This window comes from Oncorhynchus masou, chromosome 8, assembly GCF_036934945.1.
Source record: "Oncorhynchus masou masou isolate Uvic2021 chromosome 8, UVic_Omas_1.1, whole genome shotgun sequence".
NCBI classification, from domain to species: Eukaryota; Metazoa; Chordata; class Actinopteri; order Salmoniformes; family Salmonidae; genus Oncorhynchus; species Oncorhynchus masou.
In genome coordinates, this window is record NC_088219.1 from 23795509 (window position 1) to 23813569 (window position 18061).

At 41.6% G+C, this 18061-nt stretch overlaps 1 protein-coding gene across 2 annotated transcripts; it reads left to right on the forward strand.

Moving 5' to 3' along the window:
- The first annotated feature begins 595 nt into the window (after positions 1 to 595).
- Positions 596 to 16179, forward strand: LOC135544412 (general transcription factor 3C polypeptide 5-like). Of its 2 annotated transcripts, none has more exons than XM_064971996.1 (11): positions 596 to 1027; positions 1327 to 1525; positions 2146 to 2344; positions 2633 to 2828; positions 4622 to 4726; positions 5224 to 5338; positions 5465 to 5545; positions 5650 to 5735; positions 5859 to 5941; positions 8819 to 8956; positions 15900 to 16017. In XM_064971996.1, the coding sequence occupies exons 1-11, from the start codon at positions 806 to 808 to the stop codon at positions 15919 to 15921; spliced, it is 1446 nt and encodes a 481-aa protein (XP_064828068.1). In that variant the 5' UTR covers positions 596 to 805; the 3' UTR covers positions 15922 to 16017. The 2 variants fall into 2 exon arrangements, with proteins under 2 accessions (XP_064828068.1, XP_064828067.1); XM_064971995.1 differs by having other exon boundaries at positions 604 to 1027; positions 8819 to 8961; positions 15900 to 16179.
- Positions 16180 to 18061: the final 1882 nt, after the last annotated feature.

An 18061-nucleotide genomic window follows, 5' to 3' on the forward strand; every position in this document is an offset into this window, starting at 1 on the left:
AAATGTGTATGAAGTCTTTAGCGCATATATATTAAAAGCATACTAACTGTTTATAAAGTGGTGGAAATGTCCGTTCGACTTGTAGTTAGTGTAACGCAATTAAGAACGTGCCATAAACTCACTCCACAGCTAACGTTAGCTTGAAATGTCCTGGATGGAGCCATCCAGTTGATAGCTTTCAGGTGGTTCAACCTGTTGGAATGTCAAGTAGAGGATCACTGGTTTAAGCCCAGTATGGGGAAGTTGGTAGGTGATGGAAAGTTAGCAGCACGAGAGAGACCACAAGGACACACCTGATGCATAAACCAAAACCTGACCTTAACTTCATTGTATAGCCTTTTTTTCTTGCAGAGTACAGACTGACAATCGTTACACGAGTCTGTCTCTCTCCTGCCCCCTTCTGGCTTGAAATTGCTTAGACTTCAGATCACGTTTGAGGGTCTGTGCTATCAGGATACTTGGGCTGTTCCAAGGATCACGCATAATACTGACCGTAGTGAGAATTATTAGACCTGGCTGAATATAGCCTAAGAGGTTTATAGGGATAAACTAAATATTGGAGCTGACATCAAACATGATTCTTCCATAGCCGATATTCGTCAAGTCTAATCATTCTCTCTGGTCGGAACTATAAACACGTCCAATTGTTTCCACCCGTAGGGATTTATTGGTCGAAATGTTTGAGCTTTTTACGAATCAGAAAACCACACTTCAATCTGTAAATTGTTTAGCTAATAAGTCAACTTAAAGGCATTCAAATAACGCAATCAACTCAAACTGTGACAGTTATTTATCCAAAGGTGAGATGGCAGCATCGGGGTTGGACGATTTGAATTTTACAATGAAAGAGATAACTGGCTCCGGCAGCACAAGTGATGAGACGTTCACTGCCAGTGTTGTGCCTGAGAGTTCGTCGACTCTTTCTCTATCAGAGGACAATAAACTCGTCTGTGTGGAATATCCAGGTATTATCTCCAATGTGGACAAGATGCTGGAAAGTATTGGGGGTATACAAGGGATGTCCAAGGTGAGCAAGCAATTCTAGCTAGCTACACACGCCGATCAGCGCATGCGCGACTTGTCACTCGCTTGCTACGTTACTCTGCTTGCAATGTTTATGCATATGTATGTATGTATATAGCTAGCGACGTATTTTAATGAGAAATTTTATAATTCACACCATATTAGTTCACTGTAGGTAACCGGTGTTAGCTATTTCAGACATACATACCTGCTCACATGTTGTTGTTCCCATAATCACCACCACTATTTGTGTTGTTCATAATAATAATGATGATGAACTAAAAAGGAAGTGCTTCTCCACAGACCTATGCTGACCCCAGCAGACGGTTGGAACTTCGCTTTCGTCCCCAGGACCCGTTCTGTCACCCTGTCTGTGGAAACCGTTACCCCTCCACCAACCTGCTGCTGCGCATGAAAAGGAGGGTGCGTAAAGGCAACTCCAAGGAAGCCCAAATCAGCATGGACATCCTGGGTGTCATTGGGACGACATACAAATTCCAAGGTTCAACTTCTTAAACTTCAAACACTTGAGTGTCTGTGACCCCTTTATATCGCTTTATGATTCCTTCCCATTGCCTCCCTACTCTGCTCTGTGCTGTTATTACTCTTAATTGTGTATTTGTTGATGTAAGTTGTACACTAAGTGTACAAAACATTAAGAACAACTGCTCTTTTCATGGCAGACTGACCAGGTGAATCCAGGCTAAAGCTATGATCCCTTATTGATGTCACTTGTTAAATCCACTTCAGTGAGTGTAGATGAAGAGGAGGAGATGGATTAAAGAAGGGTTTTTAAGCCTTGATACGGATTGTACGTCTCAATTGAGGTTGAAGGTGCAAGACAAAAGATTTTAGTGCCCTTGAACTATGGCCGTAGGTGCCAGGTGCACTGGTTTGTGTCAAGAACTGCAACACTGCTGGGTTTTTCACTCTCAACAGCTTCCTGTGTGTATCGAGAATGGTCCACCACCCAAAGGATTTCGAGCCAACTTGACACAACTGGGAAGCATTGGACTAAAACCTGGGCCATCATCCCTGTAGAATGCTTACGACAAATTTAGTTTGGGGGGGGAGGGGTTCTTAATGTTTTGTACACTCAGTGTATATTGTGACTTGTTGCAGGGATGGCAGACTTCCAGTATCTTGCGGTGCATTCAGCAAAGGACGGCTCACACACATCCCTCTACGATAAGATCATCTTGCGTAAACCAGAGAATAATGAGTTCTTTGAGCAGCCTGTGCCCCTCTTCCTTCCTCCACCAATCTTCTCTCGCCTGGACAGTGCTGTGGACTACAACTACCGACCTGAAATCCAACACAAGTAAGCAGGGGCACTGGAGCAGTGTTACACTACACAGTTTCACCCTCATCAGAGGTAGTGTGTTCAGCTCAGAAACAAATATGCCAATGGAAGTCAACATGTGTGTCAGCAATTATGGATGAGAATTCCGAACAACAACAACTTTACAAAATGGTGTGTTCCACAACAGGAGCAAAGACAGGAAGCCCCTTATTTAGTTATAAAGATGCAGGTGCTAATAGATTCGGCCATTGGCCAACCCGTAGGGGTTATTAGCTAAACCATTGTGGTCTTGTGTCTTCCGCACAGAGAAGGCCATTGTCCCCCAACAGTCTCCAGGGATAATCTGATTGGTTTGAGTCGAGCCCGTCGGCCTCATAATGCCATCTTCCTCACTTTTAACGACCAGAACATCCCTACGGAGCCCCTGGAGGCTGCCAAGGTCAACTGGAAGAGAGTGTGTGTTCACCCCAGTGACATAAAGGCAGAGGAACAACTGAAGGAGGTTAGTATACTTTACATTGGGCTAAAGAGGTTTATTCACAAGCCATTGTGAAGACTGCATGAAGTCAAAAGCAGGGGCACATGTATTCATGTTTGAAACCATTTTTTATTATGTTAATCACAGGAACATAGCTTTTTTTCAGTTTGAGCCTTTGTTTTTTTATCCTACTGCTAATTCAAGACAGAAGTGTTTACTTAAGTGTTATTAGTCTGTAGGGTAGTTTGTATTTGGTCTCTCTCATTTCGATGCAATTACAATGGACACTCTCAGACCTTGATGACGATACCCAGTGTGCTAGTAGAGGGTGAACACAGATAACCCAGTTTTTTTTGTTGAGAAATACAGTACCAGTCAAAAGTTTGGACACACCTACTGATTCAGGCCGTCACTGAAAATAAGAATTTGTTCTTAACTGACTTGCCTGGTTAAATAAAGGTAAAATAAAATAAAAATTCAAGGGTTTTTCTTTATTTTGACTGTTTTCTACATTGTAGAATAATAGTGAAGACAAACAATGTAATTTTTTATTTTACCTTTATTTAACTAGGCAAGTCAGTTAAGAACACATTCTTATTTTCAATGACGGCCTAGGAACAGTGGGTTAACTGCCTGTTCAGGGGCAGAACAACAGATTTGTACCTTGTCAGCTCGGGGGTTTGAACTTGCAACCTTCCGGTTACTAGTCCAATGCTCTTAACAACTAGGCTACCCTGCCGCCCCTAATAACACATGGAATCATGTAGTAACCAAAAAAGTGTTAAACAAATGCATTTTATGTTTGAGATTCTTCAAAGTAGCCACCCGTTACCTTGATGACAGCTTTGTATCTCTCAACCAGCTTCATGAGGTATTCACCTGGAATGCATTTCAATTAACAGGTGTGCCTTATGTTCATTTGTGCAATTTCTTTCCTTAATGCGCTTGAGCCAATTAGTTGTGTTGTGACAAGGTAGGGTTGGTATACAGAAGGTAGCCCTATTTGGTAAAAGACCATGTCCGTATTATGGCAAGAACAGCTCAAATAAGCAAAGAAAAATAACATTCCATCATCAAGAACATTGAGTTACTTCAAGTGCAGTCGCAAACACCATCAAGCACTATGATGAAACTGGCTCTCATGAGGACCGCCACAGGAAAGGAAGACCCAGAGTTACCTCTGCTGCAGAGGATAAGTTCGTTAAAGTTACCAGCCTCCGAAATTTCAGCCCAAGTAAATGCTTCATGGAGTTCAAGTAACAGACATCTCAATATTAGCTGCGTGAATCAGGCCTTTATGGTCTAATTGCTGCAAAGAAACTACTGCTAAAGGACACCAATAAGAAGAGACTTGCTTGGGCCAGGTAATAAGAGCAATGGTCATTAGACCAGTGGAAATCTGTCCTTTGGTCTGATTTTTGGTTCAAACCATCATGTCTTTGTGAGACGCAGAGTAGGTGAACGGATTATCTCAGCATGTGTAGTTTTGATGCTTCACTATTCTACAATGTAGAAAATACTAAAAATAAAGAAACCCTTGAATGAGTAGGTGTGTCAACTTTTGACTGGTACTGTACATTGAAAGTATAGGGAGCGTTACTTTTTTCACCGCGACCGGTGATCAGTTAACCTGCTTATTTTTACAACTACATCACTGGCATTACCTGTCCACCTATTTTTTATAAAAAATTGCATCACCATGTATAAAGGATGTTCCTATGGTATTCTTCTATGGAAATTGTACATATCAGAAATGTTTAGTCTATTGCTTTGATATCCCACCTGTGCTAACTTTTCCCAAACCACACTGTGTGTAGATGTTTGAGAGCCGGCCCATCTGGTCCGGGTACGCGGTCAAGGCCAACCTGGACCTCCACCCTGATAAACTGAAGCTGCTGCTCCCTATCATGGCCTACTATATGGTGAGGAGACCTAGACCAGCCAATGGAAAAAGCGATAGAAAACATATCTCCAAAAATAGTATATGTCTGCTATCTAACTGTCACCATGGATACTACAGCCCAAGCTCAAGGTCACATACCTGTACACCATTCATCAGAATGCCAATTGTTTGGCTGTCTGCATATTCTCTGACACCTAACTAATCTATATGGTGAGCAGACCCAGACCAGCAGGGGGTCAATAAAGGGAAATAGGGCATCTCTCTATTTACATGCCATGTCCTATTCAATTCACTTGACTTGAAATGAACCTCTTGAGAGAAGTAGAAGTGGATGGTGGCAAGAGAGAAAGAAGACGCAAACATGAAAATCTATTTGGTCAATAGAATATTAAATAAGTGTCGTGGGAAAAACAGAACGAGTCCTCGCAATATAATCATTGAGTGAGTCAACAGAACAGTCCATTGTTCTTATTTGCCATACAAATTCCATTGAAATCTGATATGTGTATCCTCTAGGTGACAGGCCCCTGGAGGAGCCTCTGGGTGAGATTTGGCTACGACCCTTGCAAGACACCAGAGGCCAAGAAATACCAGGTGCTGGATTTCAGGATCCGCTGCAGTACCAAGCACGGTGAGGAGTGGGGGCAGGTGGAGGTTTGGTTCAATCTAATCTGGAGGGACAATTTAATTCCACAGCCTTTGTTAATCATGCGTTGTTTTACGAGACTGTGTTTTCCCCCCCTGTGACTGTCTTTAGGATATACTATAAATGACATGCCAGTTAAGGCCAAGAGGAGCACTTTCAACTATACCCTGCCAATCACACTTAACAAAGCAGGTGGGTAACTGGGCATATGTCTGGTGTGTGTGTCTGTGCTTGTGTGTGTGTGTCCATGTGTATTAGTGAGGATTGTCTCACTAATGTCCCTCTTTGTTGTTCAGTGCCCCAGGCTGCTAATGTGACAGATTTACCTCCTGAGGGCCCTGCTGGTGGACGTAGTGCAAATATAACCAGATACCAGCTCAAGGTAAGAGACTATAGACTTCCCCACAACTTACTGACTATAAATATTATACTGTACTACCAAGAATGTCACAGTAATAAGACCTCAGAAACCAACCTCCTTTTACCCTGTCTCCTGTTTGTCCAGGATTCCTCATACATATTCCGAGATGGGACCCTGCCCCCCCACAGGCAGATGTTCTACCAGCTCTGTGATCTGGATGTGGAGAGGTAAAATCTGACATGGTATACGGGCGATTCCATTAGAGATTGGCCCAAATATATTTGTTTTCGATCTTCCTGGAATACAATCCATAGAAAGGTCCTTTGGGGGAAGGATGTTTGGCAAACCTTAAAAAAAAATCTGTATCCAAAATTATTATGTTTAACATTGTTGTAGTGTCTTCTTTAAGACACTACAACAATGAGTCACAACAATGAGTCAGTAGATGCTACAAAGCCAGACGTAGCGTCATTTGAAACAGTACTGTGTGCTCTGAAATATGTCTAGTGTTGAGATTAAGAATACCATTTCTGTACATTCATTTATGGTTCTTTAAAAATATAAACCTACATTTCTTAAGTACCCTTTTTGATGTTCATTATTTGGCATATTGTTTTAAACAATATACTCTACAAGTACATAACATTTCTAGAGTTGGTGCTCTGCTACTTTTGAAGTTATGATACATTTTATGAGCAACACCAATATATTGAATGGGAAAATGGATTCAAAGGAACTCCTTCTGCTGGTGACTTACTGAATATGCAATCCTAAAGGAGGGCTGTGATTGGCCTTTAATTTCAATAATTAAATGGGTCAGAGCACACAGTAAGGTTTCACATGACACCAAGAATGGCTTTGTAGCATCTCTAGAGTCATTGTTGTAGTGTCTAAAATAAGGTGTGTGTAAGGCCAAAATGTGAAAAATTGCCTAACTTTATTAATTATTCTAAGGTATGCCAAACATCCTTCCCCCAAGGGACCTTTCTTTGGATTTATTTAATCATACAGTCGAAACATAACTACAGTGCCTTCAGAAAGTAATCGTACCCCTTGAATTATTCCACATTTTGTTGTTTTACAGCCTGAATTCAAAATGAATTAAATGTATTATTTTTCTCACCCATGTACACACAATACCCCATAATGACAGTCATACATTTTATTTTTTTTGAAAAATACAAAAATATCTAATTTACATAAGTATTCACAATCCTGGGTCTGTACTTTGTAGAAGCTTCTTTGGCATTGATTACAGCTGTGAGTCTTTCTGGGTAAGTCTCTTAAGTGCTTTCCACACCTGGATTGTGCAACATTTCCCAATTTGTATTGTTTTCAAAATTCTTCAAGCTCTGTCAAATTGGTTGTGTATCATTTTCAGGTGTTGTCATAGATCTTCAAGTAGATTTAAGTAAAAACTGTAACTCGGCCACACCATTCACATTCTTCTTGGGAAGCAACTCCAGTGTAGATTTGGCGTTGTGTTTTAGGTTATTGTCCTGTTGAAAGGTGATTTCATCTCCCAGTGACTGTTGGTTAAGCAGACTGAAGCAGGAGTTCCTCTTTGAAGTTGCCTGTGCTTAGCTCCGTTCTTTCCTTTTCCAGGAATAACTCCCCAGTCCTTAACAATTACAAGAATACCCATAACATGATGCAACAGCCAGTATGCTTGAAAATATGGAGAGTGGTACTCTGTAATGTATTGGATTTGTCCCAAACATAACACTTTGTATTCAGAACAAAAAGTTAATTATTTTGCAGTATTACTTTAGTGCCATGTTGCAAACCAGATGCAAGGTTTGATTTAAAAAAAAAAAAAAAAAAAAAAAAAAAAAAAAAAAAAAAAAAAAAAATCTGTACATGCCTCCCCCTTTTCACTCTGTCAATTAGGTTAGAATTGTAGAGTAACAACAATGTTGATCCATCTTCAGTTTTCCCGGAACACAGCCATTAAACCCTGTAACTGTTTTAAAGTCACCATTGGCCACATGGTCAATCTCTAAGCGGTTTCCTTCCCCTCTGGCAACTGAGTTAGGAACAATGCCTGTATCCTTGTAGTGACTGGGTGTTTTGATACACCATCAAAAGTGTAATTCACAACTTTACCATGCTCAAAAGGATATTCATTGTCTGCTTTTTTTTTATTTTTTACCCATCTACCAATAGGTGCCCTTCCTTGAGAGGCTTTGGAAAACCTCCCTGATCTTTGTGGTTGAATCTGTTTGAAATTTAGTGCTCGACTGAGGGACCTTACAATTATCTGTATGTTTTTTTATTTTTTTATTTAACCTTTATTTAACTAGGCCAGTCAGTTAAGAACACATTTTTATTTACAATGACTGCCTACCCCTGGCCAAACCCTAACCCGGATGACACTGGGCCAATTGTGTGTCCCCCTATGGGACTCCCAATCATGGCCAGTCGTGATACAGCCTGGAATCGAACCACTCTGCACTAAGATGCAGTGCCTTAGACCGCTGCGCCACTCGGGAGTGTGTGAGGTACAGAGATAAGGTAGTCATTAAAAAATCATGTTGAACACTATTACTGCACACAGCGAGTCCATGCTACTTTTGTGCGGCAGGGTAACCTAGTGGTTAGAGCATTGGACTAGTAACCGGAAGGTTGAAAGTTCAAACCCCCGAGCTGACAAGGTACAAATCTGTCGTTCTGCCCCTGAACAAGCAGTTAACCCACTAGGCCGTCATTGTAAATAAGAATTTGTTCTTAACTGACTTGCCTAAAATAAAATAAATAAACTTGTTAAACAAATGTTTACTCTTGAACATATTTAGGCTTGCCATAACAAAGGGGTTGAATACTTATTGACTCAAGACATTTCAACTTTTCGTTTGTAAACCTTTTGAAAAACATAATTCCACTTTGACATTATGGGTTTTGATGTGTAGGCCAGTGACAAAAAACATCTTAAGTTTAATCAATTTTAAATTCCAGCTGTAACAACAAAATGTGGAAAAAGTCAAGGGGTGAGAATACTTTCTGAAGGCACTGTATATTTGGACCAATCTCCTTTGGAATTGCAGTGGCAAAGGTCTCTGCATGTTGTCTGTTTGTCTAATGTTTTGACCCTGCTCCTGGCTCAGCATAAGGAACGTGATCAGTCGGAACGATGGCCAGGAGGAGGAGTGTGACGAGAGGGATGGCTGGTGTCTGTCCCACACCTCTGATGACCTCCGAGATATCATGTCCTCCATGATCAAGCAGGTTATCCGTGCCAAGAGGTCAGGTGAGACCTCTCTCTCTAACACTGGTGCAGCATTCACCTATGATCGACCTGGCAGAGTTTGACTTCATGGTGTTTAGGGGGTTTTGAGTGGTTGTGTGTTGAATTGCAGTTCTTTCATAAGAGTTGAAGGAGAACCCCCTGGTCAGGGATAGAACTGTTACTAAACACAACAAGTGATGACTACAGTCCTTCCCACAGGTCAAGCTGCTTTTTATTAATGTTCAGATGTTGTGCATGAAAAAATAGTTGTTATGCCTATACTTTTTACATATAATTTCCAACATTTGGTAGGCAATTTTGTTATTCAAAATGTCCAAAGAACCTCAGTTTGACTGGTTTTAAGGAAATGAAAGGCTGGGAAAATTATCCAACTTGTTTCTGGTAATATTGCAATTCTTCTTGGATGCATATTTTACAGTGGGGCAAAAAAGTATTTAGTCAGCCACCAATTGTGCAAGTTCTCCCACTTAAAAAGATGAGAGGCCTGTAATTTTCATCATAGGTGCACTTCAGCTATGACAGGCAAAATGAGAAAAAAAATCCAGAAAATCACATTGTAGGATTTTTAATGAATTTATTTGCAAATTATGGTGGAAAATAAGTATTTCGTCAATAACAAAAGTTTCTCAATACTTTGTTATATACCCTTTGTTGGCAATGACAGAGGTCAAACGTTTTCTGTAAGTCTTCACAAGGGTTTCACACTGTTGCTGGTATTTTGGCCCATTCCTCCATGCATATCTCCTCTAGAGCAGTGATGTTTTGGGGCTGTTTTCTCATTTTGTCTGTCATAGTTGAAGTGTACCTATGATAAATTACAGGCCTCTCATCTCTTTAAGTGGGAGAACTTGCACAATTGGTGTCTGACAAAATACTTTTTTGCCCCACTGTATGTGATTGGTTTGTAATACTGTCAGCTTTTATATTGCTGAAAAAGATAGCATTTCTACACTCCTGTTTCCGAGACAAAATTAACATTTGGTTTATGAATTTACTGCAAGAAATGCATAATTCAGCAGGAGTTAATATTATATTATGCTTCATGAGGTTATAGGCCTACAGTTGATGTCTATTTCACTCATCTGACCAGGGGGTTCGGCCATACCTCAGCAACCCTACTTCTGCTATCCCTGATGTGAAGTGAACTCGTGTCGTCCAAGATTAATCATGCTGTTGGCCCAGTCACCATGAGAATACGTTCCTCTAGCTCTGGACACAACAGTCTGTCTGTCTGAGGTTTTGGTTTCTTCCCCACTGCCAGTGTGCATGTGTGGGAACAATGAGTGCATCTATACTGATGAAAAATATAAACGCAACGGCAACTTCAAACAGTTTCAAATCAGTCAATTGAAATACATTCATTAGACCCTAATCGATGGATTTCACGTAACTGGGAATACATAAACTCATCAAAAAAAGAAACATCCCTTTTTCAGGACCCTGTTTTTCAAAGATAATTCGTAAAAATCCAAATAACTTCACAGATCTTCATTGTAAAGGGTTTAAACACTGTTTCCCATGCTTGTTCGATTAAACAATTAATGAACATGCATCTGTGGAACGGTCATTAAGATACTAACAGTTTATAGACGGTAGGCAATTAAGGTCACAGTTATGAAAACTTAGGACACTAAAGAGACCTTACTACTGACTCTGAAAAACACCAAAAGAAAGATGCCCAGGGTCCCTGCTCATCGGCGTAAACGTGCCTTAGGCATGCTGCAAGGAGGCATGAGGACTGCAGATGTCCTGGTACATCTGAACTTCACACCTGCGGGACAGGTACAGGATGGCAACAACAACTGCCCGAGTTACACCAGGAACGCACAATCCCTCCATCAGTGCTCAGACTGTCCTCAATAGGCTGAGAGAGGGTGGACTGAGGGCTTGTAGGCCTGTTGTAAAGGCAGGTCCTCACCAGACATCTCCGGCAACAACGTCACCTATGGTCACAACCACACCGTCGCTGGACCAGACAGGACTGGCAAAAAAGTGCTCTTCACTGATGAGTCATGGTTTTGTCTCACCAGGGGTGATGATCAAATTCGCGTTTATCATCGAAAGAATGATTGTTACAACGAGGCCTGTACTCTGGAGCGGGATCAATTTGGAGGTGGAGGGTCCGTCATGGTCTGAGGCGGTGTGTCACAGCATCATCGGACTGAACTTGTTGTCATTGCAGGCAATCTCAACGCTGTTCATTACAGGGATGACATCCTCCTCCCTCATGTGGTACCCTTCCTGCAGGCTCATCCTGACATGACGCTCTAGCATGACAATGCCACCAGCCATACTGCTCGTTCTGTGCGTGATTTCCTGCAAGACATGAATGTCAGTGTTCTGCCATGGCCAGCGAAGAGCTCAGATCTCATTGCCACGGATGGGACCTGTTGGATTGGAGGGTGAGGGCTAGGACCCCCCCCCCCCCCACACACACACACAGAAATGTCTGGGAACTTGCAGGTGCCTTGGTGGAAGAGTGGGGTAACATCTCACAGCAAGAACTGGCAAATCTGGTGCAGTCCATGAGGAGGAGATGCACTGCAGTACTTAATGCAGCTGGTGGCCACACCAGATACTGACTGTTACTTTTGAACCCCCCCTTGTTCAGGGACACAGTATTCCATTTGTATTAGTCGCATGTCTGTGGAACTTGTTCAGTATGTCTCAGTTCCAGAAAGCTGATGTTCTGAAAGAGCTGCAAAACCTGGACCCCTACAAATCAGCCGGGCTAGACGATCTGGACCCTTTCATTTTTAGAAAGATCTGTTGAAATTGTTTCAACCCCTATTACTAGCCTGTTCAACCTCTCTTTCGTATCATCTGAGAACCCCAAAGATTGGAAAGCTGCTGCGGTCATCCCCCTCTTCAAAGGGGGAGACACTTTAGACCCAAACTGCTACAGACCTATATCTATCCTACCCTGCCTTTCTAATAGAGGTCAACCAATTAATCGGAATGGCCGATTTCAAGTTTTCATAACAATCGGAAATCTGTATTTTTGGGCGCTAATTTTTATTTATATATATATCTTTATTTAACTAGGCAAGTCCGTTAAGAACACATTCTTATTTTCAATGACGGCCTAGGAACAGTGGTTAACTGCCTTGTTCAGGGGCAGAACGACAGATTTTCACCATGTCAGCTCGGGTGATCCAATCTTGCAACCTTAGTTAACTAATCCAACGCAATAACGACCTGCCTCTCTCTTTGCACTCCACAAGGAGACTTCCTCTTACACGAATGCAGTAAGCCAAGGTAAGTTGCTAGCTAGCATTAAACTTATCTCATAAAAAACAATCAATCATAATCACTAGTTAACTACACATGGTTGATGATATTACTAGATATTATCTAGCGTGTCCTGCGTTGCATATAATCTGACTGAGCATGCAAGTATCTAAGTATCTGTGCGGTGGTAGGCAGAAGCAGGCTCGTAAACATTCATTCAAACAGCACTTTCGTGCGTTTTGCCAGCAGCTCTTCATTGTGCGTCAAGCATTGCGCTGTTTGACTTCAAGCCTATCAACTCCCGAGATGAGGCTGGTGTAACCGAAGTGAAATGACTAGCTAGTTAGCGTGCGCTAATAGCGTTTCAAACGTCACTCGCTCTGAGCCTTCTAGTAGTTGTTCCCCTTGCTCTGCATGGGTAACGCTGCTTCGATGGTGACTGTTGTCGTTGTGTTGCTGCTTCGAGCCCAGGGAGGAGCGAGGAGAGGGACGGAAGCTATACTGTTACACTGGCAATACTAAAGTGCCTATAAGAACATCCAATAGTCAAAGGTTAATGAAATACAAATGCTATAGAAGGAAATAGTCCTATAATAACTACAACCTAAAACTTCTTACCTAAGAATATTGAAGACTCATGTTAAAAGGAACGTCCAGCTTCCATATGTTTTGAGCAAGGAACTGAAACTTGCTTTCTTACATAGCACATATTGCACTTTTACTTTCTTCTCCAACACTTTGTTTTTGCATTATTTAAACCAAATTGAACATGTTTCATTATTTACTTGGGGCTAAATTGATTTTATTGATGTATTATATTAAGTGTTCATTCAGTATTGTTGTAAATGTCATTATTACAAATACATTTTTTTTTTAAATCGTCTGATTCAATCGCTATCGGCTTTTTTGGTCCTCCAATAATCGGTATCGGCGTTGAAAAATCATAATCGGTCGACCTCTACTTTCTAAGGTCTTTGAAAGCCAAGTTAACAAACAGATCACCGACCATTTAGAATTCCACCGTACCTTCTCCGCTATGCAATCTGGTTTCCGAGCTGGTCACGGGTGCACCTCAGCCACGCTCAAGGTACAAAACGATATCATAACTGTCATCGATGAGAGACTATACTGTGTAGCCGTATTCATCGACCTAGCCAAGGCTTTCGACTGTCAATCACCACATTCTTATCGGCAGACTAAACAGCCTTGGTTTCTCAAATGACTGCCTCGCCTGGTTCACCAACTACTTCTCAGAGTTCAGTGTGTCAAATCGGAAGGCCTGTTGTCCGGACCTCTGGCAGACTCTCTTCTCAGAATACATCAATGATGTCGCTCTTGCTGCTGGTGATTCTCTGATCCACCTCTACGCAGACGACACTATTCTGTATGCTTCTGGCCCTTCTTTGGACACTGTGTTAACTAACCTCCAGATGAGCTTCAATGCCATACAACTCTCCTTCCGTGGCCTCCAACTGCTCTTAGATGCAAGTAAAACTAAATGTATGCTCTTCACATGCCCGCCTGCCCCACATCACTACTCTGGATGGTTCTGACTTAGAATATGTGGACAACTACAAATACCTAGGTGTCTGGTTAGACTGTAAACTCTCCTTCCAGACTCACATTAAGCATGTCCAATCCAAAATTAAATCTCAAATCAGTTTCCTATTTTGCAAACAAAGCATCCTTCACTCATGCTGCCAAACATACCCTCGTAAAACTGACTATCCTACCGATCCTTGACTTCGGCGACGTCATTTACAAAATAGCCTCCAACACTCTACACAGCAAACTGGATGCAGTTTATCACAGTGTCATCCGTTTTGTCACCAAAGCCCCATATATCACCCACCACTGCGACCTGTACACTCTCGTTGGCTGGCACTCGCTTCATATTTGTCGCCAAACCCACTGGCTCCAGGTCACCATCTATAAGTCTTTGCTCACTGGTCACCATAGCAGCACCCATCCGTAGCAAACGCTCCCGCAGGTATATTTCACTAGTCACCCCCAAAGCCAATTCCTCCTTCGGCCGCATTTCCTTCCAGTTCTCTGCTGCCAATGACTGGAAAAGAACTGCAGAAATCACTGATGCTGGAGACTCATATCTCCCTCACTAGCTTTAAGCACCAGCTGTCAGAGCAGCTCACTGCACCTGTACATAGCCTATCTGTAAATAGCCCATCCAACTACCCCATCCCCGTACTGTTATCTATTTGATTTATTTTTGCTCCTTTGCACCCCAGTATCTCTACTTGTACACTCATCTTCTGCACATCGATCACTCCAGTGTTTAATTACTGTATTATAATTATTTCGCCACTATGGCCTATTTATTGCCTTACCTCTGTTATCCTACCTCAGTTGTACACACTGTATTATTGACTTTGTTTGTTTGTTTCCTGTGTAACTCTGTTTGTGTTGCTTTGCTTTATCTTGGCTAGGTCACAGTTGTAAATGAGAACTTGTTCTCAACTAGCCTACCTGGTTAAAGAAAGGTGAAATAAAGTTGTTGAGTCTTCTGTTCATACAAACATTTACACATGTTAAGTTTGCTGAAAATAAACGCAGTTGACAGTGGGATGACATTTCTATTTTTGCTGAATTTGTGTGCATCTGTTGGTCATAGATACCTTAGGGGCATGGATCAGACAACCAGTCTGTATCTGATGTGACCACCATTTGCCTCATGCAGCACGACGCATCTCCTTTGCATTGAGTTGATCAGGCTGTTGCTTGTGGCCTGTACCATGTTGTCCCACTCCTCTTCAATGGCTGTACGAAGTTGCTGGATATTGACGGAAACTGGAACACTCTGTCGTACACATCTCAAAACATGCTCAATGGGTAACATGTCTGAGTATGCAGGTCATGGAAGAACTGGGACATTTTCAGCTTCCAGGAATTGTGTACAGATCTTTGCGACATGGGTCTGTGCATTATCATGCTGAAACACGCAGTGATGGCGGCGGATAAGTGGCACGATAATGGGCTTCAGGATCTCGTTAGGGTTGCTGTGTATTCAAATTGCCATTGCTAAAATGCAGTTGTGTTCACACTTCACCGCCACCATGGGGCACTCTGTTCACAATGTTGACATCAGCAAAATACTCGCCCACTTGACGCCATACACGTGGTCTGCTGTTGTGAGGCCAGTTGGACGTACTGCAAATTCTCTAAAATGACATTCTAGAGAAATTAATATTACAATTTCTGGCAACAGCTCTGGTGGACATTCCTGCAGTCAGCATGCCGATTTCACACACCCTCAACTTGAGACATCTGTGGCGTTGTGTGACAAACGGCACATTTCAGAGTGGCCTTTTGTCCCCAGCACAAGGTGCACCTGTGTAATGATCGTGCTGTTTAATCAGCTTCTTGACATGCCACACCTGTCAGGTAGATGGATGAACTTGGCAATTTAAACAAATTTGTGCACAGCATTTGAGAGTAATAACTTTTTGTACGTATGGAACATTTCTGGGATCTTTTATTTCAGCTCATGAAACATGGGTCCAACACTTTAAATGTTGCTTTTTATATGTTTGTTCAGTATGGCATGTTAGATAACGTGTGCATAAACTCACTTATTTAATGGACAATTAATTTATGTGTGTATCTTTTGACTTGTTGCTGTACGATTTGAATCAATTATGGGGACATTGAATGTTTTAGTCCATCATACAGTATATCTTTGCTTTCTGCAGCTCCATACTCTTCTGGGCCTGAGAGTTCTATTACCAGTCAAAAGACCCCAGAAAGTGGAGAGGATGATGAAGAGGAGAATGAGGAAGATGAGTTTCATCCCTCAGAGGGGAGTGACAATGAGATGCAGACAGAGATGCTGGATTATATGTGAGGATGGACACGGTCTATCCCTGCCCTGAGAAATGGACTGGAATTGTACAAACTTACTTCGTTCTCTATACAAACATACTTTTTTTTGTGTATTTGCAAATTAGTGTGAATAAATATGTTTTAAGTTGATGAGTGATCTTTCCTTCCGTATTGTCCACAATAGAAAAATGTATTCAGGAGAAGTGTATCAGTTATCAATAAGCTATCAGTTGGTGAATTTCTGGCTGTACACATAACAATAACCAATGGAAAAAGTGACAAGAAACACTTTCAACACACCTCCAAATAGCATGTGTCTGTGTCTAACTCTGTCACCATGCATACTGCTGCCCATACCCACAGTCACATACCTGTACACCATCCACCCAGGATGCCATTTGTTTTGCTGCCTGTCTGCATATTCTCTTGACACCTAACTAATCTCTAAACTGTATAGATTAAGTTACATGAGCTGCAAAATATTTAGTAACGAGATGAGCTCTGATTTTGTGTTCATTATGGATTCCTGGGGTCCAGCAAAATTGTCAGTTATACAATTTTTAAAACATTACAGTGCATTGACAACACATTGTGTGCCCTTAGGCCACTCCTACCACAGATCTACGACTCAAAATCTATGTGTGTGCAAGTGCCTGTGTTTGTGTCTCTTCACAGTCCCCGCTGTTCCATAATGTGTATTTTTATTTTAAAATCATCCTACTGCTTGCATGAGTTATTTGATGTGGGAGAGTTTCATGTAGTCATGACTCTATGTAGCACTGTGCATCTCCCATAGTCTGTTCTGGCCTTGGGGACAAGGAAAAGATCTATGGAGGCATTTCTTGTGGGGTATGCATGGGTGTCTGAACAGTGTGCCAGTAGTTCAAACAGGCAGCTTGGTGCATTCAACATGTCAATACCGCTCACAAATACAAGTAGTGATGAAGTCAATCTCCTCCACTTTGAGCCAGGAGAGATTGACATGCATATTATTATTGTTAGCTCTCTGTGTACATCCAAGGACCAGTCATGCTACCTTGTTCTGAGCCAAGTCCCTCTTTGTGGCACCATGACCACACGACTGAACAAGTAGTCAAGGTGCAACAAAACTAGGGCCTGTAGTGCCTTGTTGATAGTGTTGTAAAGAAACAGACAAGTGCTATATTATGGACAGGCTTCTCCACATCTTAACTACTATTGTATCAATATGTTTCAATAATAACAGTTTACAATCCAGGGTTACTCCAAGCAGTTTAGTCACCTCAACTTGCTCAATTTCCACATTATTCATTACAAGATTTAGTTGAGATTAGGGTTTAGTGAATAATTTGTCCCATATACAATGCTTTTAGTTTTTTTGAAATATTTAGGACGAACGTATTTCTTGCCACCCATTCTGAAACTATCTGCAGCTCTTTGTTAAACGTTGCAGTCATTTCAGTTGCTGTAGTAGCTGACGTGTACAGTGTTGTCATCCGGTAGACCCACTATATTGTGGATAAGGAGTTACCTTTCTAAGAGAACACAGAGGGTGTTCTTTAATGGAAGCCTCTCCCAACATAATCCAGGTAGAATCAGGAATTTCCCAGGGCAGCTGTCTAGGCCCCTTTACCTTTTTCAGTCTTTACTAACAACATGCCACTGGCTTTGAGTAAAGCCAATATTGCTATGTATGTAGATGACTCAACACTATACACGTCAGCTACTGCAGCAACTGAAATGACTGTAACATTTCACAAAGAGCTGCAGTTTGTTAAAGAATGGCTGGCAAGGAATAAGTTAGTCCTAAATATGTTTTTCCAATAGTAGACTATGATCGATAATGTCAAAAGCCGCACTGAAGTCTAATAAAACACCCCCCACAATATTTTTTTGCATCGATTTCTCTCAGCCAATCATCAGTCATTTGTTTAGGTGCTGTGCTTGTTGAATGTACTTCCCAACAAGCGTGCTGAAAGTCTGTTGTCAATTTGTTTACAGTAAAATAGCATTGTATCTGGTCAAACACAATTATTTCCAAAAGTTTGCTCAG

Coding starts and splice junctions, on each gene's coding strand:
- LOC135544412 (XM_064971995.1), top strand. CDS start 806: ATGGCAGCATCGGGGTTGGACGATTTGAATTTTACAATGAAAGAGATA. Junction 2,345..2,632: donor CGACCTGAAATCCAACACAA/GTAAGCAGGGGC, acceptor TCTTCCGCACAG/AGAAGGCCATTGTCCCCCAA. Junction 5,942..8,818: donor TGTGATCTGGATGTGGAGAG/GTAAAATCTGAC, acceptor CTCCTGGCTCAG/CATAAGGAACGTGATCAGTC.